The sequence below is a fragment of the Arachis hypogaea genome, chromosome 15, assembly GCF_003086295.3.
Source record: "Arachis hypogaea cultivar Tifrunner chromosome 15, arahy.Tifrunner.gnm2.J5K5, whole genome shotgun sequence".
NCBI classification, from domain to species: domain Eukaryota; kingdom Viridiplantae; phylum Streptophyta; class Magnoliopsida; order Fabales; family Fabaceae; genus Arachis; species Arachis hypogaea.
The window spans coordinates 60,733,635-60,758,158 of NC_092050.1; the positions used below are offsets into that span (position 1 = coordinate 60,733,635).

At 36.1% G+C, this 24,524-nt stretch overlaps 1 protein-coding gene and 1 non-coding gene across 2 annotated transcripts; both read right to left on the bottom strand.

Moving 5' to 3' along the window:
- Window positions 1-11,614: 11,614 nt before the first annotated feature.
- LOC112748525 (uncharacterized mitochondrial protein AtMg00860-like) lies at window positions 11,615-12,013 on the bottom strand. Its single transcript, XM_025796758.1, has one exon. It carries the CDS (start codon window positions 12,011-12,013, stop codon window positions 11,615-11,617), a length of 399 nt encoding a protein of 132 aa, XP_025652543.1.
- Window positions 12,014-16,376: 4,363 nt separating this feature from the next.
- LOC112752707 (small nucleolar RNA R71) lies at window positions 16,377-16,484 on the bottom strand. The gene has a single exon (XR_003177130.1). It is a non-coding gene; the product is annotated as a small nucleolar RNA R71 (small nucleolar RNA).
- Between the last annotated feature and the right edge of the window lie 8,040 nt (window positions 16,485-24,524).

Consider the following 24,524-nt stretch of genomic DNA (forward strand, 5'->3'; position numbering starts at 1 on the left):
TTGTTAGCTCCAATGGCAGGTACAGCAATGCTTCTGCCATAAAAGCTAGAGGTAGGCATAGTGAAGTCACCAAGGACCTTTCTAGGCTCCTCTTGTGGTTCGACCATATCCTCTGTTTCTTTTTCAAAACTTTTTTAAAGGTCTCTTCCGGAGTGTTGTGCTTTAGCTAGTTGTAAACGCCTCCTCAGAGTCTTCTCAGGTTCAGGATCAGGAGTCAAGAGGGGTTCTTTATCCCTGTTCTTGGTCATAAACAAGAAAAAATAAAAAGATGGAAAGGAAGAAAGTTATTTGTGCCAATTGGCAAGAAACTCCTCTTTAAAGTCAGAAGTGAAGAGGGAAGAAGAAGATAGAAAATAAAAATAAAAATAAAAATAAAAATAAATAAAAGAAGCAGAAGAAGATTACCTTAAAAATAGGAGTACAGTGAATTAGAAACAGAAAAGTGAAGATGGAAAAGAAATCACAAGAAAGCTTTATGTGCCAATTGGCAAGAAGCTCCAAGTGAGATGTAAAGAAGAAAGGAAAGAAGATAAAGAATTGTAGGCAAAGAGTCGATTAAAGTAGAGTTGAATGAATAGAGATAAGATGAGAAGATGTATAAATAGAAAAAGTAAATTAAAATATTTTTTATTTTTATTAATTTTTGAAAATAATTTATTTAATTTAAAAAGAATTTAAAATTTAATTGTTAAATTTTCGAAAAATAGAAGGGAGAGAGGAGAAGAAATTTTCGAAAATTAAGAGAGAAGAGAATTACTTAGGTGATTTTGAAAAAAAAAAGAGAGAGAAAAAGGAGCTATAGTTTTTGAAAATGAAGGTAGAGGAGAGTTAGTTAGGAAGTTTTGAAAAATAGGAGAGAGAAAAGGGAGAGATATTTTCAAAAATTTGAGAGGAAAAAGTTAGTTAGGAGGTTTTGAAAAAGATGAGAGAGAAGATAAGATATTATTTAAGGAAAGATAAAAAATAAAAATAAAAATAAAAGATAAGATAAGAAAATATTTTTGAAATTAAAATTTGAATTTTGAAAAAGATAAGATAAGATTTTTAAATTTTGAAAAAGATATGATATGATTTTGAAAAAGATAAACTTTTTTGCAAAAGATATGATTTTTAATCTTTGAAAAATTTGTTTTTTGAAAACTTGACAACTAAGATAAGATAAGATAAAATTTTGAAAATTGAAATCTGAATTTTTGTGAATATTTTCGAAAAATTAAGGTGAAAATTAGTTAGAAAAGATATTTTTTATTGTTTTGAATTTTATGATGAAAAAGAAAAACACAAAAAAGACAAAAGATTTAAAATTTTAGATCTAGAGCCCCTTTATTTTTGAAAATTTGGAGGGAAACACCAAGGGATACCAAACTTAAAAATTTTAAGATCAAAACACATGCAAGACTCAAGAACACCTTGAAGACTCACAAGAACACAAAGAACAAAAATTTAAAGACTCAAAGAACTCAAAAACATAAAAAGAACACTAAACTTCAAATTTTTAGAAAACCAAGACCAAATTTTCGAAAATTGCAAGAAAAATAAAAAGAAAACACCAAACTTAAAGACTTGACACAAGATTTAAACAAAGAAAAAATATTTTTGAAAAAATTTTGAAAGAAGGACTCAAAGAGCACGAAAATTTTTAACAAGAGCAAAATTAAAAGATTCAAGAACTCAAGACTCCATTAGGAATGACAAATTACCAAGAAAATAGACACATTAAAAAAATGCAAGGATTAAAAAAAAGAAAAGAAAAATATTTTTGAAAAACTTTTTAGAATTTTCGAAAATTTGAAGAAGAAGAAAATAAAAATTAAAGACTCAAAGATTCAAACCAAGAACACAAAAATTAAACAAAGAAAAGAAAAATATTTCTAAAAAAGTTTTTAGAACTTTTCAAAAAAATAAGAAGAAGGAAACGAAAAGTTAAAGAACTAAAAAATAAAAATTTCCTGATCTAGGGAGCAAAACAATCCAGCAGTTTGTCCAAACTCAACAATTCCCGGTAACGGTGCCAAAAACTTGGTGCGCGTGTACGCAAAACCCACAGTATTTCTTACAACAGCAGTAGTACAAGCAAGTGCATTGGGTCGTCCAAGTAATACCTGAGCGAGTCAAGGTCGATCCCACAAAGATTGTGGCTTGAATCAAGCTTATGGTTGTCTTGCAGGTCTTAGTCACGCGGAATCAGAAGTTGGATAAGAGGGAATTATTCATAAGTTGTACATGTAAAACCAAGTGTTTCCGGGAATAGAATAGAGTTGGGAATCGGAGTTGCTTTGTCTTTCTGAAGTAACTCTGGTACTACTATCTTCTTTGCTTGTGAATAATCTTCTTCTATGCCAGGCTGTAAGTGATCAAAGCCACGCCAATGGTCCTTAATCTCTTCTGCTATAGAATGAACGCCAGGGCCCTTGGTATTCAATCCAATGGAGGGTGAAGAATATAGCAATCCAGTCTCTTGGTGATCCTACTCAAAACTCCACAGACAAGGAAGAATCTTTCAGATCAGAGAATGTTGCTTCTTGGATCTATCCTATACCACGGAGACCTTAATCTCCCCGGAGATCGGCTGAACTGGTGTCTCGAGAAGTCCCCAATGAAATCGTAGATTAACCGTCTGAGAGATGTAAATCCATAGCTGTTGGCTCGTGCTTTCCGGCCGAGTATTCACACGAACCCAAGTAGATGCGGGTGTTTGTCAGGCACTTTCGTCTTAATGTGATGAACAGAGCCAATTTGTCAAATCGTCCTGTTTATCACGATGAAGATCGGGATATACATCTTAGAGATAGATCAAACACGGATCGAAGAAGAAGAAATAGTATTTTTATTAATTCATAGGACTCAGCAGGGCTCCTCCCATCAACCTAGGAGGTTTAGAAACTCATACTGAAATAAAAACACAAATATGAAGATAATGGTAGACCTCCCTTCAAGAGGTGGAGGAAGGTTAAAGAAGGTCCGAAGACCTCAGGAATTATTCTGTAAAATTTCTTTAAGTTACATGAATCTAAACCTTTAAATAAATGACAAGTAGGGTAAAACAGTCTAATTAATGCTAAAATCTACTTCTGGGACCCACTTGGCGAGTATTTGGACTGAGTTTGGATGAGATCCATGTGCTTTGAGGCTCCTTAGGCATGGAATGCCAGCTAGGGGTCCTTTCTGGGCCTTTGGACGCTGGGCTCTACTCTTTGGGCGCTGGACGCCTGGAAGGGGGCAGGAAGCTAGCGTTGGACGCCAGTTTTGGGCCTTTTAAGAAGTAAAATATAGACTATTATATATTTCTGGAACTCAGCTTTCCACAGTAATTGAGAGCGCTCCATTTGGACTTCTGTAGCTTCAGAAAGGCTCTTCCGAATGCAGGCAGGTCAGATTTGGACAGCATTTACAGTGCTTTCTCTGTCTCTGAATTAGACTTCTGCTCCAGCTCCTCAACTTCAGCCAGAAAATACCTGAAATTATCCAAAAATACAAAAACTCATAGTAGAATCCAAGAATATGATTTTAACACTAAAACCTATAAAAACTTAAAAAAACTAAATAAATACTACTAAAAACTATATGAAAATGATGTCAAAAAGCGTATAAAATATCCACTCATCAGCTAACTTGGAGACGGATCACCAACTTAAGGTGCTTCTTGGAGTGCTCAACAATGAAAACATGGGTGTTGCTTGCCAAAGGAGTTCAAGGTATAAGTGGTGGAACGTCCGATCAGGAGGATTCCAAGGAATAATAAGGTGCTTCAAAGGTGATTGGAGAGGTTGTCCATCCAAGAGCAAGAGCAAGAATCAACAAGAGGATGACTGGAAAACTAGAATTTGGGATCCCAGATGAGCTGTGAAGAGCAAACATGGGTGGCGAATCAAGGATGAGTGGAAGCATAAGCCACCATGACATAAGCTTCCCTTAAAAAGTCCAACTTAAGGACTTTAAACCAAACTGTTAGGTGGAAAACACCCCACCATGGTAATATCTTTCAACCTTTCTCTTCTTTTAACTTTTGCTTGTTGAATTTTGTCTCTTTGGTTAGTTTAGTTTGATTGAATTCCAGGCTTAATTTATTTGTATTTTGGTGTTTATTAGGTAATCTTAGTGGAATAATATGTTTTTGGGGTTTTAATATATTTGGGGCTTAAAAAAACTGTTTTGGAAGTCATGTTGGTGCCTTAGAGTCATTAAAAAGTTTGCAGTAACAGGGCAGTGTGCGTGTGCACACACCTGTGCCCACGCACACAATCCCCAGATTTTGACTTTTGTGCGTATGCACACATGCTCTTTTTGCGCTCTTTAAAGAAAAAAAGAAAAAGTCTTTTATGCGTGCACACAACTTTTTGCGTACACACACATAGTAACACCCTTCCTGCCAGAAGCGCTCGTGCACCCTGTGCGTTCGCATCCCCTTTGTTTTTCCCTTTTGTGCGCACGCACACGTCCTTTTACGTATGCACAGGTTGCGTTCTGGGCGTTAATCAGGAAGGGTGCCCTGTTGCGCCTTACCCACCCCCACCCAATCGTTTCTTCTTTGCTAATTCTCCACCCAACCCCACCCATCCCTTCTTCCGGCGACCACCACTGCCGTCGGTGCCATTCAGCCACCGCCACTACTCTTCTTCCTCTTTTTTCCTCTTCTTTCTTCTTCTTTCATCATCTTCTTCTTATTCTCTTTTTACTCTTCTTTATTTTGTTTATTTGCTTGTTTAATTTTTGTTTTCTTTATTTAACTTTAGTAATCTAGCTTATGTTTTGCTTAATTAGTTGTTGTTGAATTGCAAGTGTTCAATTTCTGATTTATGGGTTGTTGATGCTTAAATTTTTAGCTTGAAATTGTTGAATTTGTGCACCATACCATGTGTTTGACATAATGCCTGGATGAACTTTTTGTTTAATGCATGTGTTGTAGCTACCATATGTGTTAGACTATATCCTTGTTTGGCATTCTAATTAAGAATTGTGCACTTTTGAATGATTATGATGTTATTTTGGATTGGAATTTTTAATAATGTACTTGTTGTTGCTTTGAGTTGCTAACACCAAATTGATATGAAAATTGACATTTAATTTCTTGTTTGGTGAAATTTGAAACACGTGCATATTGAGTTTAGTGAATTGAATTGAATTTCTTATTCATCATGGTTTTCAAACCAATATAATCACATCACAAGGTCCTTGTTTCTTGTTAATGCTTTGCATTTGTTTGAGTTGACTTGACTTGATTCTTATCAAGACTTGTCACTTTTTGTAATAAGCACCTTATACATGTGATTATTTCATTATTCCTATGGATGAATAAGTAGCGCTAACTTTTATTTATCTTGTGCTTTCACTTGCACATCTTCAATGCCAATATTTCCTAAATTCAATTCACTCTTGTTATAATTGTCTAAGTTGCTTATCCTTAGTTGATGCTCATCCCTTGCTTGCATCTTACGTCATTTAATTGCGGAACTCATGCTTAAATTTTGACTGTGTGGATGCCTTTTTAACCGGCCGTTGTGTGTGTTCCAATCGCGAGCATAATTGGAATACACACATGGCTCATTTTTATCATGCCACACCACTATACAACCTTCCTCAATTAAATACTTATTTGTTTTCTATTGGCTCCAAGTATACATTGTAATTGCTTCATCCTTTACCATTTTGTGCTACTTGCCTTTTGATTCTTAATTATGCTCTATTCATTCTTTTTAAGGATGAGTCGTAAAGGCAAGGAGCTGGTAGAGGAGGAGGACGCCAAAGAGGGAGATGCCAAGAAGGCATTGAACTTGGCAAATTCTATGCAACCCGAGCCCCCGCATCTGCCTGCTGAAGTTGGAGGAACTTTAGAGCCATTCTCCCCGGATTGTGTTCGTGCATGGAGGATCGTGCAACGGTTAAGTGTGGGGGAAGATTCGCCATTTTTGGGGACGTAAATTTTCTCTTCCGAACACTTTGCACTTCATTTTTGTTTTTTTCTATTATGTTTCTTGTAGATATTTGTTAGTATTTTTAATTATTACAGCTTTACTTTAGTTGATATATATATATATATTGCATTTGCATTTTTGCATGGTATATATTTTATAGATAGAAGTTGTGATTGGATGATGTGAATAGCATAGTGCCTAGTTCAATTTTGTGCTAATTGTTCACGTTAGTTTTTAGATGTTGAAAATTAGGAATAGAACTAGGGAAATTTTAAAATTTGCATCCATCACTTCACAGATACATATAGGAAATAATTTTGGTGAAAAACAACAAAGATTTCCAAGAATTTTAATTTTAGGGCATTCTGTTGAATTGATTTGGAAAATTATTTTTTAAACTTGCTTGAATGATTTTTGTAGAATATAGAAGAGAGATAGAACAAAATACCTTGTGAGTTTTTGTTCTTATATTGTGTTGTTGCATATTTTAACCATTACTTTTTTCTCGTGTGCTATGCTCCTTCTATGATTGTGATCTTAGATTTGCTTGATTCCTTATTTTCGATGTTTTATGTTTTGAATGCATTTAGCATGATTGAGGTCATTTTTGAAGCTAAGCTTACTCACCCATATAGCCTAACCCTTACATCTACCTTTATAAGCCAATTTTGAGCTTTCTAATCCCCTTTATTCTAATTGTAACAACATCAAAACCTTAAGCGTAAAACCATGAATCACCTTGAATTTCATATTTGATTAGCTTAAGTTGAGGTGTGTATGTCATTTAAGTGTGGGGAAATTTTGGGAAGCATTGGTAGAAAAAAAATTTTATTTTGGATATTCATTGAAAATTTTGGAAAATGGGTGCACATTCATGTATCAATTTGCTTTAACCATATGCATTTGTCATAGTAAAAGAAAAAGAAATAGAAAAAAATGAATGAAATGGGAAAAAAATAGTAATAAAACGGGAACAAAAGTTATCCCAAAGAAAAAAAAAGAAGAAATAAAAAAATGAATAAGAAATGCATATGTGAATTTGGATGAAGAAGATGCATGAATGTGTATAAAAAGTGTGATTATGGGAAGTTAGGTTGCATATTTTAGTGATTTGGTTGATATAGGTTGAGTGAGAGACTTGAGCTAATCAAAGATCCAATTCCTTAGTCCACTTAGCCATATCTATCCCACCTTAATCCCAACCCCATTACAACCCGATGAAGTCCTCATGATAATTGCATTCATGCATCATATATTTGTTGATTGTTAGATGAAAAGCAAATCCTTGAAAGCATGATTAGAGGAGGATTGAGTGATTAAACCCTAAACACCAAGCGATGAGAGCGTATACACACCTAGTGAGGGTTCGATCACTCAATTCTATGTTTTCACACCTCTCTTATCATGTATTCTTGCAAGTTGATTCATTTTGATGAGTTGAATCAATTCTTTGGATTTTGATTGCATTGAATTACTTCTTTGCTAAGCCCTATATGTTCATATACTTGCTTGGAAATTTGATTATTTATTTTCACCAATTCCATAGAATACTATAGTATAGACAGATATAGATAGTATATAATATACTTGAATGCATATAGACAGTTGCATTCAATAAGTTGTCACCCTTTGATCATTCTCCTTGTTTGTGTTTAGCATGAGGACATGCTATTGTTTAAGTGTGGGGCAATTGATAAGTCCATATTTGACAATAAATTTTGGAATGATTTGAGTAGATTTCATCACATAAACCCGCATTTATTCACTTAAATAGCATACTTTTGTGTTTTTCTCTAAATATTGTCCAATTGTGAAAACATGCTATTTTGTGCTTATTTTAATCAATTTTATTCTACTTTCATGTCATTCGATGCCTTGATGTTTTTTATGAGTAATTTTAGGTGTAATGGGTAGGAATGCTTTGATAAAAGTGGAAGAGAAGCATGCAACTGGCAAAAAACATGAAGAAAACAAAGGAAAAAAAATTTTAGAGTGTGCCCACGCACACCTTCTGTGCCTACACACAAGGGTCAAAATCAGCACCTGTGCCCACGCACAGCTCTGTGCGTACGCACAGAAAAAAAATCAGCAAGTGTGCGTACGCACAGGTCTCAGCGCGTGACTTCATTAATGAAGCACGTGACCCACGATTTTGGGGGCCTCTTGGCCCAGTTTTGAGTGTGCTGAAGCTGATTTTAGATGCTATATGAAGGGGACTTCATTCTTTATCAAGGCATTAGGTTTTATTAGGACTTATATAGTTTTAAAACATAAATTAGGAGTAGGAGTAGTGTAGTTAGAATGCTCTCTTAGGGTTTATATAGTTTTCATTGTAGCATTTTATAGTTTCAAGTTTTCATCTTGGGTTGCTCAACTCTTTTGTAAGTACTCCTTAATTTCCTTTTAATTACATTCCCTTTACTTTTATTGTCTTATGGTTCAAGTTACTTGTTAATATTTGCAATTTTGGTTTCTTGAAATTTTGGTTGATGAATTTAGTGTTTTATGGTTTATATTTGCTTGATTGAATGTTTATTGTTGATATTATGAATAGTTGGTTATAGTTTTTATTTCCTTTGCAATTTCCTATGTTTTGGTTTTATGCCCACCAAGTGTTTGTGAAAATGCCACTTGGTAATTTTGAGTAGATTTTCACACCTTGGCTTGGAAAATGAGTTTCTAGGATACTAGAGTCATAATGTCTGACATTTAGTGGTAATTCTTGGGTAGTTAGTTGATTCTTGTTTCCATTAACGCTAGCTTTTTACTAAGAAATTAGCAAGTTAGCTAGGACTTATGGATTAAGGTCAATTATGCTTGCTTGACTTACTCCTCGATGTTAGGGATTGACGAAGCGAGATTGACTCATCATAGTTGCCATAGTTGTGGTTATGAAGATGATAGGATTCCTTAATTCTCATTCCCAAGTAAAGGCTCTTTTATTCATTTTAGCATTTTCACTGAGTTTGACCTTACTTCCTTTTTACTTGCATTAATTTCCTTTTTGATAATTTACTAGTTCTTTTATATCTTAGTTCTTTTAGTCTTTACTTCCTTGATTTCAAAACCCATTTTCCTTACAACTAAGAAAGTGACATCTCAATTGCATTCCTAGGGAGAACGACCCAAGGTTGAATTACTCTCAGTTAATTTGTATTTGAAAAATTAAACTTTGATGTTGGGAGTTAGTTGTTGATTTGGGCTATACTTCCAATGAAGAGATTCTATTTTGTAAAATTCTAGATCAATAATAATTCTGATCATCAAGCTTCAACAACAATCAGGGTGGAACCAATCAAAATAGGTTCAACAACAGATAGTTCCAACCCTCTCAGTAGCAGATGGAGACGCCTAAGCAAAGCCTCTCTGACTTAGCCACGATAGTTTCTAACCTCTCCAAGACCACTCATAGCTTTATACAAGAGACTCGGTTCTCAATTCGGAACTTGGAGATACAAGTCAGTCAGTTGAGCAGCAGGATAACTGAGAGGCCTCCCAACACTCTTCCAAGAAACACAGAGGTAAATCTAAGGAAAGAGTGCAAGGCCCTCATTATGGGAAAAGAGGCCGAACCTAAGGAGGAACATATTGCGGAGGATTTGAAAGAGGAAGAGGCTCAAAAGGAGACTGGGAGTGCACCAACACACGCCTCAGTAAAGATAAAAGAGCCTGATACACAACACTCTCTAAACGTGCAAAAGGAGACTAAGGATGAGCCGATGAATTAGAGGATAGAGAATCTAAGAATGAGAATTTATGAGTTGAGAACTTGGAGAGGAATGATGAACTTGTTGGTTACTGAAAGAAAGTGTTCCAGGCACTATATCCTTGGAACGATAGTGTGCCGAACACAATATCCCTGGAATGTTGAGACTTGAGAGTGAGAATAGATTGAGATGAGAAAATGGTAATGATTGACAATGATTTGAAATTGATGGACGAGTTGGGGTTGAGGATTCCCCCTTAGTTATTGTGGTTACAAAAAGAGACACAGGTTTTTATGCTTGCGAGGTGTACAGGGCACTCACCCTGTGAGAGATACAGGCTGTCCTTCCTGTGAGATAATAAAAATGATGGTGAAATTATGGATGGTTATATGATCATATGACAGAGTACTAACCCTAGGAGAAATACAGGCTGTTCTGCCTACGAGGTGTACAGAGCACTCACCTCTGTGAGGTGTACAGAGCACTTAACTCTGCAAGGTGTACAAGGTACTCAACCCTGCGAGCTTCCCTCTATCTGCGAGGTGTACAGGACATTCTCGCTACGAGGCTATACAATATAGCTAGTAAACAGTAGAGAGGACAATGTCCGGGTTAGCTACCAGATGTGTCGGGTTTGGCTATATAACCGACGGATGATATGATTGGCCATAGGGCAGGCATACATCATTTGCATATGTTTTAATATGTTTGGGTTTGTTTAATTGTCAGGTTTGCCTAATTGTACATATTACATGATTATATGCTACTTGTTTTACTTGAATATATTTGTGTATTACTTGATTGCATTGCTTGTATTTGTACAATTGAGAGGTCCCTCATGCTAGTGTTGGTTGATGCTGAGGGTTGGTGTTTGTTCTGGTTATGATGCTATTTGATTGGAGAATTGAAGAAAGGCGAGAATTGTTGACTTAGACATAGAAATCCCTTAAGATAGTTGCAAAGTTATGGAGTAAGGAGGATAATAAGATGGATATGATGAGGTGTGAAGTTAAGATTCTTCGTGAGTTCTTATATAGTGCATTATATTTTATTTGGAACTTTTACTGTACTGGGATCCCATAGGTTTGGGGTTCTCGTTCCGTATATATTTTTTGTTTTTCAGATGCATGTCCAAGTGCTCAACAGTGAGCTGTGCTTTATCTGAGAGATGACGAAGCTCTTTGGATTTTCGTATTTATCTTGCTTAAATATCTCTCCATTCTTATTTTGACAAACTTACACTATTTATGCAATTTTTTTGGAACTTGCCTATAGAGGCTTTTATGTATATTTTGAGAGAGATAGGAAAAAATACTGTTGTCAAACTGGTTTTAATTTCTGTACCCTAGCCAGCCTAAACTTCACAGGTTACGACTAGGTGAATGGAACCATTCAAAGAATAAAGACATTAGATGATTAAACATAAATATTGGCTTGATGTCAAGTTCTAGAACTGTTGAGTCAGTGGTTCAAGTTATAAATATCTAAAATGAATAATTATGGAAACTGAATATATTAAAACACAAGTAATTATATATATATATATATATATATATATATATATATATAGGGTTAAATATATATATATTATATATATATAGGGTTAAATATATATGAGTTACTAATATAAATGACATTTACTCAAATTAAAAATATATATATTTTATTACTTATAAATTACTAAAATTATAATTTCAATTATATAAAATATTTCATCATAATAAAAAATATATATAAGAATCTGAATTTAATTAAACTCAAATAGTTATAAAATTAATTTAATTACTTTTAATAAAATAATATAAAAAAATAATGAGTTTGATTTAATAAATAAATCATAACATAAAATAAATTGATAATAATTAAAGTTTCAAAAATATGGGATGTTACAAGTTCCTCTTGTGGGGCCTTAATTGTCACAAGTTATAGATTACAACATTCTTGCTCTACATTAGTACACATCCTAATCCTTCAAAGGAAGCATCACGGTATACCTCAAAAGGTTCTTATGGGTCTGGTAGCCGCTAACATCAGCGCTATAGTTAACTTTTCCTTCAAGGTGTCAAAACTACTTTCATATTCAGCCATTGATACAAACAGAACTTCTTTTCTGGTAAGACATGTCAAAAGTAGTGCTATCTGTGAAAATTCCTTAATGAACCTCTGGTAGTATCCAGCCAATCCAAGAAAGCTCCAGACTCCTGTAACAATCGAAGGTTGTTTCCATTGTACCACTACTTCAACCTTCGAGGGATCTACTAATATTCCACCTTGTGTTATAACATGCCCCAGAAATGTCACTTTCTTTGCCCAAAATTCACATTTTGACAACTTTGTGAACAGCTTTTGCGCCCTCAATATCTGTAATACAATCCTAAGATGTTCTTCCTCCATCTTGGAATAGATGAGGATATCATTTATGAATACTACCAAAAACTGGTCTAAATACAGACGAAAAATGAGATTCATATAATCCATGCATACAACTAAGGACTGTGCATCATATCATGTTTTTCTATGATTTTTCATACAAAAAGTTAATTAATCATGCTTAATTATTGAGTAATTTTGTGCTTAAATCATAGATTATTTTCAATTCTTTGATTTGGTTTAATTTGTAGAAAAAGAGAAGTAAAAAGCACAAAATAAGCATGAAAGAAGAAAGGAGCTTAAAAGGTGAAGCAGAGAAGAGAAGAAGCAGAGGACAAGGTGACGTTAGTGGCAATGTTAGTGCCACTAATGCCAGTGCTAACCTGGGCAAGGCAAGGAAATGTGGCGTTAGTGGCAGCGTGATGAGCGGATAATTTATACGCTTTTTGGCATTATTTTTAGTATGTTTTTAGTATATTTTAATTAGTTTTTATTATATTTTTATTAGTTTTTAAATAAAAATCACATTTCTGGACTTTACTATGAGTTTGTGTGTTTTTCTGTGATTTCAGGTATTTTCTGATTGAAATTGAGGGACCTGAGCAAAAATCTGATTCAGAGGCTGAAAAAGGACTGCAGATGCTGTTGGATTCTGACCTCCCTGCACTCGAAGTGGATTTTTTGAAGCTAAAGAAGCCCAATTGAGGCGCTCTTAATTGCGTTAGAAAGTAGACATCCTGGGCTTTCCAGAAATATATAATAGTCCATACTTTGCCCAAGATTTGATGGCCCAAACCGGCGTTCAAATTCAGCATAGAAATTCTGGCGTCAAAACGCCAGAACTGGCATAAAAGCTGGAGTTAAACGCCCAAACTGGCATAAAAGCTGGCGTTTAACTCCAAGAAAAGTCTCTACACATGAAAGATTCAATGCTCAGCCCAAGCACACACCAAGTGGGCCCAGAAGAAGATTTCTGCAATAATTACTTATTTCTGTAACCCTAGGCTACTAGTTTTCTATAAATAGGACCTTTTTCTATTGTATGTAGATATAGAGGTTTATACTTCGATCATACTTTGATAGACCTTTTCACGTTTGGGGGCTGGCCTCACGGCCATGCCTGGACCTTTTGTTCTTATGTATTTTCAACAGTGGAGTTTCTACACACCATAGATTAAGGTGTGGAGCTCTGCTGTTCTTCATGAATTAATACAATTACTATTGTTCTTCTATTCAATTCACGCCTGCTTCTTCTCTAACATATTCATTCGTTCTTCAACTTGATGAATGTGATGATCCGTGACACTCATCATCATTCTCACCTATGAACATGTGCCTGACAACCACCTCTGTTCTACTAGCAATGGCATGAATGCGTATCTCTTGGGTTTCTAATCTAAGATTGGAACCTTCGTGGTATAGGCTAGAATTATTGGCGGTCATTCTTGAGATCCGGAAAGTCTAAACCTTATCTGTGGTATTCCGAGTAGGATCTGGGAAGGGATGACTGTGACGAGCTTCAAACTCGCGATTGTTGGGCGTGTGACAGACGCAAAAGGATCAATGGATCCTATTCCAACATGATCGAGAACCGACAGATGATTAGCCGTGCGGTGACAGCGCATTTGTAACATTTTCACTGAGAGGACGGGAAGTAGCCATTAAAAATGGTGATGCCCAACATAAAGCTTGCTATGGAAGGGAGTATGAATGATTGGATGAAGGCAATAGGAAAGCAGAGGTTCAAGAGGAACAAAGCATCTTCATACGCTTATCTAAAATTCCTACCAATGAATTACATAAGTATCTCTATCTTATTTTATGTTTTATTCATCTTTTAATTATCAATCCTCCATAACCATTTGAATTCGCCTGACTGAGATTTACAAGATGACCATAGCTTGCTTCAAGCCGACAGTCTCCGTGGGATCGACCCTTACTCACGTAAGGTATTACTTGGACGACCCAGTGCACTTGCTGGTTAGTTGTGGGGAATTGTGACAATGTGTGATTCACGTTTGAGAGCTCCAGTCTTTGGCGCCATTGTTGATGATCACAATTTCGTGCACCAAGTTTTTGGCGCCGTTGCCGGGGATTGTTCGAGTTTGGACAACTGACGCTTCATCTTTTTGCTTAGATTAGGTAATTTTACTTTTTATTTTCGAAAAAAAATTTTTTAAAAATACAAAAAATTTTCTATGTTGTTCTTCAGAGTTTTTAAGAATGAATTCTAGAGTTTCATGATGATCTGTTGAAGTCTGGCTGGCTGTGAAGCCATGTCTAATCTTATTGGACCGAGGTTTCAACTTATCATCACAAGAGCTTGTTGATTTCTATCAATTTTGCTGTTGTGAGTAATGATCTGCTAAAGCTTGGCTGGCCATTGGCCATGTCTAGTGTTTTGGACCGAAGCTTTCACTGAAAGCTTGGCTGGCTAGTAAGCCATGTCTAATTCCTGGACCGGAGTTTTAGACTAACATTGCAATGATTCCTAGAATTCTCATTAAAATTTTTGAATCCCTTTATTTTCCTTTCCATATAATTTTCGAAAAATCACAAAAAAAATTTTAAAACCATAAAAATCAAAAATATTTTATGTTTCTTGTTTGAGTCTAGTATCAATTTTCAAGTTTGGTGTCAATTGCATGCCTTTATTCTTCTTGTATTTTTCGAATATATGCATTATGTTCTTCATTGATCTTCAAGCTGTTCTTGATGATTTCATTGCTCTGATCTTTAATTTCTCTTACTTTGTGTCTTTTGTTATTTCTTACATGCATTTTTAAATTGTTATAGTCCTTAGTATACAAACTTCTAAGTTTGGTGTCTTGCATGCATTGTTTATTTGATCTTAGTTGCATTCTTTTTATTATTGTTTCTCATCATTTAAAAATTCAAAAAAAATTTTAAAATTGTATCTTTTCAAGTCAATAACATAGAGAATTGAAGATTCAGAACATTCAGCAGAGAAATTACACAGTAAAAGCTGGGCGTTCAAAACGCCTAGTGAAGAAGGAAAACTGGCGTTTAAACGCCAGCCAGGGTACCTGGCTGGGCGTTAAACGCCCAAAAAGGTAGCATTTTCGGCGTTAAATACCAGAATGGATGCCATTCTGGGCATTTAATGCCAGAAGGACACTAGAGGGAAGATTTTGTTTTTAATTCAAATATTTTTCAAATTTTCTTAATTTTTTAAAATCAAATATTTTTTTTATCATATCTTTTCAATCATATCTTTTCAAAATCAATTTCTTTTCATTTTTTTATTTATTATTATTTTCAAAAATCCTTGCTACAATTAATAATTTAATTCAAAATTTTCAAGTTATTACTTGCCTATTAAGAAAGGATCAAAAGTTTTAATTCTAGAATCATATCTTCCAATTTCTTGTTAGTCAAGTAATCAACTTTAATTTTAAAAAATTTCTTCTTTTAAATTTGATTCTCAATCATATCTTCTCAATCATATCTTTTCAATCACATCTTTTTCAAAATTAATTTCCAATCATATATTTTTATTTCTAATTTCAAAATCTTTTTCAAAAATCACTTTATTTCTTTCCCAATCTTATTTTTCGAAAATCATCAATCAAATTTTCAAAAATTTTTTTAATTATTTCAAAATCTTTTTACTTTATTTTCGAAAATTCTTCCGCTCTTCCCACATCCTTCTATTTATGGACTAACACTCCTCCTCAATGTACAATTCGAACTCTATCCCTCTTGATAAGTTCGAATTCTTTCTTCTCTACCTTCTCCTTCTATTCTTCTTTACCTCTGACACCTCAAGGAATCTCTATACTGTGACATAGAGGATTCCATATTTTCTTCTTCTCTCTTTTCATATGAGCAGGAGCAAGAACAAGGGTATTCTTGTTGAAGCTGATCCTGAACCTGAAAGGACCTTGAAGAGAAAGCTAAGAGAAGCCAAAGTACAACTCTCTATAGAGGACCTAACAGAACTTCTCAAACAAGAAGAAGACATGGTAGTCGAAAACAACAACAATACCAACAATGCAAGGAAGGTGCTTGGTGACTTTACTGCACCTACTCCCGACTTCTATGGGAGAAGCATCTCAATCCCTGCCATTGGAGAAAACAACTTTGAGCTTAAGCCTCAATTAGTTTCTCTGATGTAATAGAATTGCAAGTTTCATGGACTTCCATTGGAAGATCCTCATCAGTTCTTAGCTGAATTCTTGCAAATCTATGACACTGTCAAGACCAATGGGGTTGATCCCGAGGTCTATAGACTTATGCTTTTTCCCTTTGCTGTAAGAGACAGAGCTAGAACATGGTTGGATTCACAATCTAAAGAAAGCCTGAACTCTTGGGAAAAGCTAGTTAATGCCTTCCTAGCAAAGTTCTTTCCACCTCAAAATTGAGCAAGCTTAGAGTGGAGGTCCAAACCTTCAGACAGAAGGAAGGTGAATCCCTCTATGAAGCTTGGGAAAGATACAAGCAATTGATCAGAAGGTGTCCTTCTGACATGCTTTCAGAATGGAGCATCATAGGTATCTTCTATGATGGTCTATCTGAACTGTCCAAGATGTCATTGGACAGCTCTGCTGGAGGATCTCTTCATCTAAAGAAGACGCCTGCAGAGGCTCAAGAACTCATTGAAATGGTTGCAAATAACCAATTCATGTACACTTCTGAAAGGAATCCTATGAATAATGGGACAAGTCAAAAGAAAGGAGTTCTTGAAATTGATACTCTGAATACCATATTTGCTCAGAACAAAATATTGACTCAACAAGTCAATATGATTTCTCAAATTCTGTCTGGAATGCAAGCAGCAACAGTCAGTACTAAAGAAGCTTCATCTGAAAAAGAAGCTTATGATCCTGAGAACCCAGCAATGGAAGAGGTGAATTACATGGGAGAACCCTATGGAAACACCTATAATCCTTCATGGAGAAATCATCCAAACCTCTCATGGAAGGATCAACAGAGGCCTCAACAAGGCTTCAACAACAATAATGGTGGAAGAAATAGGTTTAGCAATAGCAAGCCCTTTCCATCATCTTCTCAGCAACAGACAGAGAATTCTAAGCAGAGCCACTCTAATTAGCAACTGTAGTCTCTGATCTAATCAAAACCACTCAAAGTTTCATGACTGAAACAAGGTCTTCTATTAGAAATTTGGAGGCACAAGTGGGTCAGCTGAGTAAGAAAGTTACTGAACTCCCTCCCAGTACTCTTCCAAGCAATACAGAAGAGAATCCAAAAGGAGAGTGCAAGGCCATCACCATAACCCACACGGCCGAACCTGGAGAGGAGGAAGAGGCAGTGATCTCCACTAAGGAAGACCTCAATGGACGTCCACTGGCCTCCATGGAGTTCGCTAATGAGGAACCATGGAAATCTGAGGCTTATACAGAGACCATTGATATTCCATTGAATTTACTTCTACCATTCATGAGCTCTGATGAGTATTCTTCCTCTGAAGAGGATGAAGATGTTACTGAAGAACAAGTTGCTAAGTACCTTGGAGAAATCATGAAGCTAAATGCCAAGTTATTTGGTAATGAAACTTGGGAAGATGAACCCCCATTGCTCATCAAAGAACTGGATGACTTGACTAGGCAGAAATTACCTCTAAAGAGACAAGATCCTGGAAAGTTCTCAATACCTTGTACCATAGGCACCATGACCTTTGAAAAGGCTCTGTGTGACCTTGGGTCAAGTATAAACCTCATGCCTCTCTCTGTAATGGAGAAACTAGGAATTTTTGAGGTTCAAGCTGCAAGAATCTCATTAGAGATGGCAGACAATTCAAGGAAACAAGCTTATGGACTTGTAGAGGATGTCTTGGTAAACGTTGAATATAATCCTAGAGACTGGGAAGTGTATGGATGAATCCATCATTCTTGGCAGACCCTTCCTAGCCACAGCAAAAGCTGTGATTGATGTTGACAGAGGAGAATTGGTCCTTCAAGTGAATGAGGACTCCCTTGTGTTTAAAGCTCAAGGATCTCCCTGACGTTAGGTATTTTTACCAGTAAAGAGATTTATAGAAACAGTCGCGTTGTAAATATAGTCTCTAAACCGACAAAAATCCCTTCTTACAAACGTTTTGGGTGTCACAAGTAACAAACCCCTTTAAAAATTGTTAACCGAGTATTCAAACCTCGGGTCGTCTTCTCAAGGAACTGCTTGGAAGTATGTTCTTATTATTGGCTATAAAGGTTGTAATCGGGGTTTAGAAGATGAGAGGCAAGTAATTTGAATGACAATTAAAGTAAATGGCAATTAAAATAAATAAATACTGTAAAGCAGACTTTTGGCAAGGTAAGAGAAGTTGGAGGTCCAACGTAGTTATCTCTCTCAACTATGATGAAAGTTGAATCTAAACTCCACTTGATCAACCTGTACTAGCGCAACGGAAAGTCAAGGGACTAATTAAATTGACCTTTGAATCCTATTTATTTCCTAAGAAAAGGTTGGGATTACTTAAGTTCAGCTCAATTAGCAAGATAACGATTATCAATTATGTTGAGTTTAATAATTGTTGAGTTACTGAATTCTTAACCAGAACCAAAAGGGGAAAAAGTAAAATTGATAGAATAATAAAAATATCCTTAGATGGGAAGCAATGGTAACTTAAATCAGAGAGAACAATCATAAACTGAAAATACCTCAAATATTATTAATTCAATTAACAGTTTTCAACATGGAAGAAATTCATAAATTCACTGATTAATTAAAGTGCTGGAATAAATAAAAGTAAAAGAAAGCTAAAATAAAGAAACGTAAAACCTGGATTGAGAGTCACTCTTAAAACAAGAAGAAATCCCAAATCCTAAGAGAGAGAGAGAGAAGATCTCCCTCTCAACTAAATCTAAATCATTGAAAAGTAAAATAGGCGAGCTCTCTTTGAATGGATGCATTCCCGCACTTTATAACCTCTGGTCTATGCTGTCTGTACTTGGATCTGGGCCAAAAAGGGCTTCAGAAATCGCTATGAGCGTTTTCTGCAATTTCTGGTGCGTGGCCTCTGTCACGCGTCCGCATGGGTCACGCGGTCGCATCATTCGGAGCTTTTCCTTGTCACGCGGTCACGTCAGTCATGCGACCGCGTCATGTGCGTTCTGCTTAAGGCGCGTGGTCGCGTCAGTCATGCAGCCGCGTCGCTGCTGATTCGTGCTTGGCACACGATCGCGTCATCCATGCGATCGCATGGATACCAGTTTCCTTAAAGCTCCGTTTTGCCTTCTCCTTCCTATTTTGTATGTTTCCTTTTCCATCCTTTAAGTCATTCTGCCTTAGAAAATCTGAAACTACTCAATACACTAATCACGGCATCGAATGGAAATAAGGGTAATTAAAATAATTAATTTTTAAAGCTTAGGAAACATGTTTTTCACAATATGACATAATAAGGAAGGGAAAGTAAAACCATGCAATTAATGTGAATAAGCAGGTGAAGGATTGTATAAATCACTCAAATTAAGCCCAAAAGAACTCATGAAATATGGGTTTATCACTCCCTCTGTAATCATGGAGAAGAAGCATGAAAAGCGATGAGCGGATAATTTATACGCTTTTTGGCATTATTTTTAGTATGTTTTTAGTATATTTTAATTAGTTTTTATTATATTTTTATTAGTTTTTATTTAAAATTCACTTTTCTGGACTTTACTATGAGTTTGTGTATTTTTCTGTGATTTCGGGTATTTTCTGGCTAAAATTGAGGGACCTGAGCAAAAATCTGTTTCAGAGGCTGAAAAAGGACTGCAGATGCTGTTGGATTCTGACCTCCCTGCACTCAAAGTGGATTTTCCGGAGCTACAGAAACCCAATTGGCACGCTCTCAATTGCGTTGGAAAGTAGACATCCTGGTCTTTCCAGCAATATATAATAGTCCATACTTTGCCCGAGATTTGATGGCCTAAACAGGCGTTCGAAGTCAGCTCAAGAATTCTGGTGTTTAACGCCAGAACTGGCATAAAAACTGGAGTTAAACGCCCAAACTAGCACAAAAGCTGGCGTTTAACTCCAAGAAAAGTCTCTACACATGAAAGCCTCAATGCTCAGCCCAAGCACGCACCAAGTGGGCCCTGGAAGTGGATATTTACACTAAACACCCTAGCTTACTCATTTTCTGTAACCCTAGGTCACCAGTTTACTATAAAAACTACTTGTAGTGATTCATCTTGTACCTCATGACACCTTACACGTTTCATGTTGTATTCTCTATGGCATGAGTCTCTAAACCCCATTGTTGGGAGTGAGGAGCTCTGCTGTTCTTCATGAATTAATGCAATTACTACTGTTTTCCATTCTATCACGCTTGCTTCTATTCTAAGATATTCATTCGCACTTCAACCACCTCCGTTCTACCTTAGATTAAATGCATATCTCTTAGCCTCATGATTCAGATCAGAGTCTTCGTGGTATAAGCTAGAATTATTGGCGGTCATTCCTGAGATTCAGAACGTCTAAACCTTGTCTGTGGTATTCTAAGTAGGATCTGGGAAGGGATGACTGTGACGAGCTTCAAACTCGCGAGTGTTGGGCGTAGTGACAGACGCAAAAGGATCAATGGATCCTATTCTGACATGATCGAGAACCGACAGATGATTAGCCGTGCGGTGACAGCGCATTTGGAACATTTTCACTGAGAGGACGGGAAGTAGCCATTGACAACGGTGATGCCCAACTTAAAGCTTGCCATGGAAGGAGCCTTGCGTGCATGAAGAAGAAGATAGTAGGAAAGCAGAGATTCAGAAGACAAAGCATCTCCAAAGCCTCAACCTGTTCTTCATTACTGCATAACAAGTATTTATTTCATGTTCTTTTACTTTTTACAATTAAATTTGAGAATTATTGATATCCTGACTAAGAGTTACAAGATAACCATAGCTTGCTTCAAGCTGACAATCTCCGTGGGATCGACCCTTACTCACGTAAGGTATTACTTGGACGACCCAGTGCACTTGCTGGTTAGTTATGCGGAGTTGCAAAAGTGTGATTGTAATTTCGTGCACCAAGTTTTTGGCGCGTTGCCGGGGATTGTTTGAGTTTGGACAACTGACGGTTTATCTTGTTGCTTAGATTAGGAATATTTTATTTTTGTTGGTTTAGAGTCTTTTATTTGAGTTTAGTTTCATATTTTAAGTTTGGTGTCAATTGCATGCTTTTATTTTCTTTTAATTTTTCGAAATTGCAAGTCTTTAGTTCTTTCTTGATTTAAAAAAAAAAATTCTAAGTTTGGTGTCTTCTTTGTGTTTTCCTTTAAATTTTTGAAAAGTTGTGTTTGATTTTCTAAAAATTTTAAGTTTGGTGTGTTTTGTGCTTTTATTTACTAAAAATTTTTTTCAACAATTTGTTCTTGGTGTTCATCTTGATCTTCAAAGTGTTCTTGGTGTTCATCTTGACATTCAAAGTTTTCTTGTTTGTTCTCTGTGTTTTGATCTAAAATTTCTAAGTTTAGTGTCATTTTGTTGTTTTTCTCTTTCCGCATTAAAATTCAAAAATCAAAAAAATATCCTTTCCTTATTTTACTCATAAATTTTGAAATTTTGCATTAATTTAGTCAAAGATTTTCAAAATCATATCTTTTTTTAGTCAAGTCAAAATTCTAATTTCAAAAATTGATCTTTTCAAATCTTTTTCAAAAATCAAATCTTTTTAATTTCTTCAATCATATCTTTTTTTTTAATAAATTGCAATCATATCTTCTAAATCATATCTTTTTCAAAATAATTTTCAATCATATCTTTTTGATTACTTTTTCCAAAATCTTTTTAATCAATTAATTAATTTAGTTTTCAATTTGCTTTTATTGCATTTTCTTCTAATTTTCGAAAACCATATCCAAAATTTTTCAAATCTTTTTAATTAATTAGCCATTTTAGCATTCGAATTATTTATTTATCTTTTTACTTTTCTTAATTTTTCAAAACTTTTATTTTATTTTTCATTTATTTTGTTTTATTTCATTCGGTTAATTTTAATTAAAATAAAATAAAAAAATATTTTATTTGCAATCCACATCATCTCCCTTTCTCCATCATGGACCTAAGTGGAAGTGAACAGTCCAGAAGGACTCTGGGGTCATATGCTAACCCCATTACAGCTGCATATGGGAGTAGCATTTGTATACCTCCCATCAAAGCAAGCAGTTTTGAGCTAAATCCTCAGCTCATTATCATGGTGCAGCAAAATTGCCAGTATTCCGGTCTTCCACAGGAAGAACCTACCGAGTTTCTGGCACAGTTCCTACAAATTGCTGACACAGTACGTGATAAAGAAGTAGATCAGGATGTCTACAGATTATTACTGTTTCCATTTGCTGTAAAAGATCAAGCTAAGAGGTGGTTAAATAACCAACCCACAGCAAGCATAAAAACATGGAGAGAGTTATCAGACAAATTCCTGAATCAATTTTACCCTCCAAAAAGGATGACACAGGTAAGGCTAGACATCCAAGGCTTTAAACAAGAGGATCATGAATCCCTTTATAATGCCTGGGAGAGGTACAGAGGGATGCTAAGGAAATGCCCCTCTGAAATGTTTTCAGAGTGGGTACAGTTAGACATCTTCTACTATGGACTTACAGAAAAAGCTCAGATGTCTCTAGAACACTCAGCTGGTGGATCTATACACATGAGAAAAACAATTGAAGAAGCTCAAGAACTCATAGATACAGTAGCTAGAAATCAACATCTGTACTCAAACAGTGAGTCCTCCATAAAAGAATAGGCTATGGCAGTAACTACTGATCCTAATCCTCAAGAACAGATTGTTAAACTTAATCAGCAATTACTCCTTATGACAAAACAATTAGCAGAATTCAAAGAGATTCTCCAAGACACTAAAAATGCTAACAAGAATATAGAAGCACAATTGAATCAGACAAGACAGCAGCTATCTAAACAGATAACAGAAGAATGCCAAGCTGTCCAACTAAGGAGCGGGAAGACATTGAATAACTCAGCTCAAAGTAGCAAAAAGTCAAGAAAGGGATAAATGACAGAGGATGACCAAACCACTGCCCAAAATCCCTCTGAGGACATCAAGAGCCCAGAGAGGAATAACTCTGGCGTTCAAACGCCAGAAAAGGGGGAAAAGTTGGCGTTAAACGCCCATTCCTTGTCCAGTTCTGGCGTTCAAACGCCAAAAAAGGGTGGGAAGCTGGCGTTAAACGCCCATCCAGCACCCAATCCTGGCGTTCAAATGCCAATGAGGAATCAGACACCTGCAAGTGCTGATAGTAACCCCTCTAAGAAGGCTTCTCCGACCACTTCTGTAGGGAATAAACCTGCAGCAACTAAGGTTGAAGAATATAAAGCCAAGATGCTTTATCCTCAGAAGCTCCGCCAAGCGGAACAGGATAAACAATTTGCCCGCTTTGCAGACTATCTCAGGACTCTTGAAATAAAGATCCCGTTTGCAGAGGCACTTGAGCAAATACCCTCTTATGCTAAGTTCATGAAAGAAATCTTAAGTCATAAGAAGGATTGGAGAGAAACTGAAAGAGTGTTTCTTACTGAATAATGCAGTGCATTCATTCTAAAAAGCTTACCAGAAAAGCTTCAAGATCCAGGAAGCTTTATGATACCATGCACATTAGAGGGTGCTTGTACCAAGACAGCTCTATGTGACCTTGGAGCAAGTATCAACCTAATACCTGCATCCACTATCAGAAAGCTTGGGTTGACTGAAGAAGTCAAACCAACTCGGATATGTCTTCAACTTGCTGATGGCTCCATTAAATATCCATCAGGCATCATTGAGGACATGATTGTCAAGGTTAGGCCATTTGCCTTTCCCACTGACTTTGTAGTGCTGGAAATGGAGGAGCACAAGAGTGCAACTCTCATTCTAGGAAGACCTTTCCTAGCAACTGGACGAACTCTTATTGATGTACAAAAAGGGGAAGCGACCCTGAGAGTCAATGAGGATGAGTTCAAGTTAAATGCTGTCAAAGCTATGCAGCATCCAGACACATCAAATGACTGCATGAGCACTGATATTATTAACTCTTTGGTGGAAGAGATCAATATGACTGAGAGTCTTGAATCAGAGCTAGAGGACATCTTTAAAGATGTTCAACCTGATTTGGAGGAACCAGAGGAAATAAAAGAACCTCTAAAAATCCCTCAGGAAGAGGAGAAACCTCCTGAACCAGAGCTTAAACCACTACCACCATCCCTGAAATATGCATTTCTGGGAGAGGGTGACACTTTTCCAGTGATCATAAGCTCTGCTTTAAATCCACAGGAAGAGAAAGCACTAATTCAAGTGCTAAGGACACACAAGACAGCTCTTGGGTGTTCCATAAGTGATCTTAAGGGCATTAGTCCAGCAAGATGAATGCACAAGATCCTATTGGAGGATGATGCTAAGCGAGTGGTTCAATCACAGAGGCGGCTAAATCCAGCCATGAAGGAAGTGGTACAGAAAGAGGTCACTAAGTTACTAGAGGCTGTGATTATTTATCCTATTTCTGATAGCCCCTGGGTGAGCCCTGTCCAAGTTGTCCCCAAGAAGGGAGGCATGACAGTGGTTCATAATGAAAAGAATG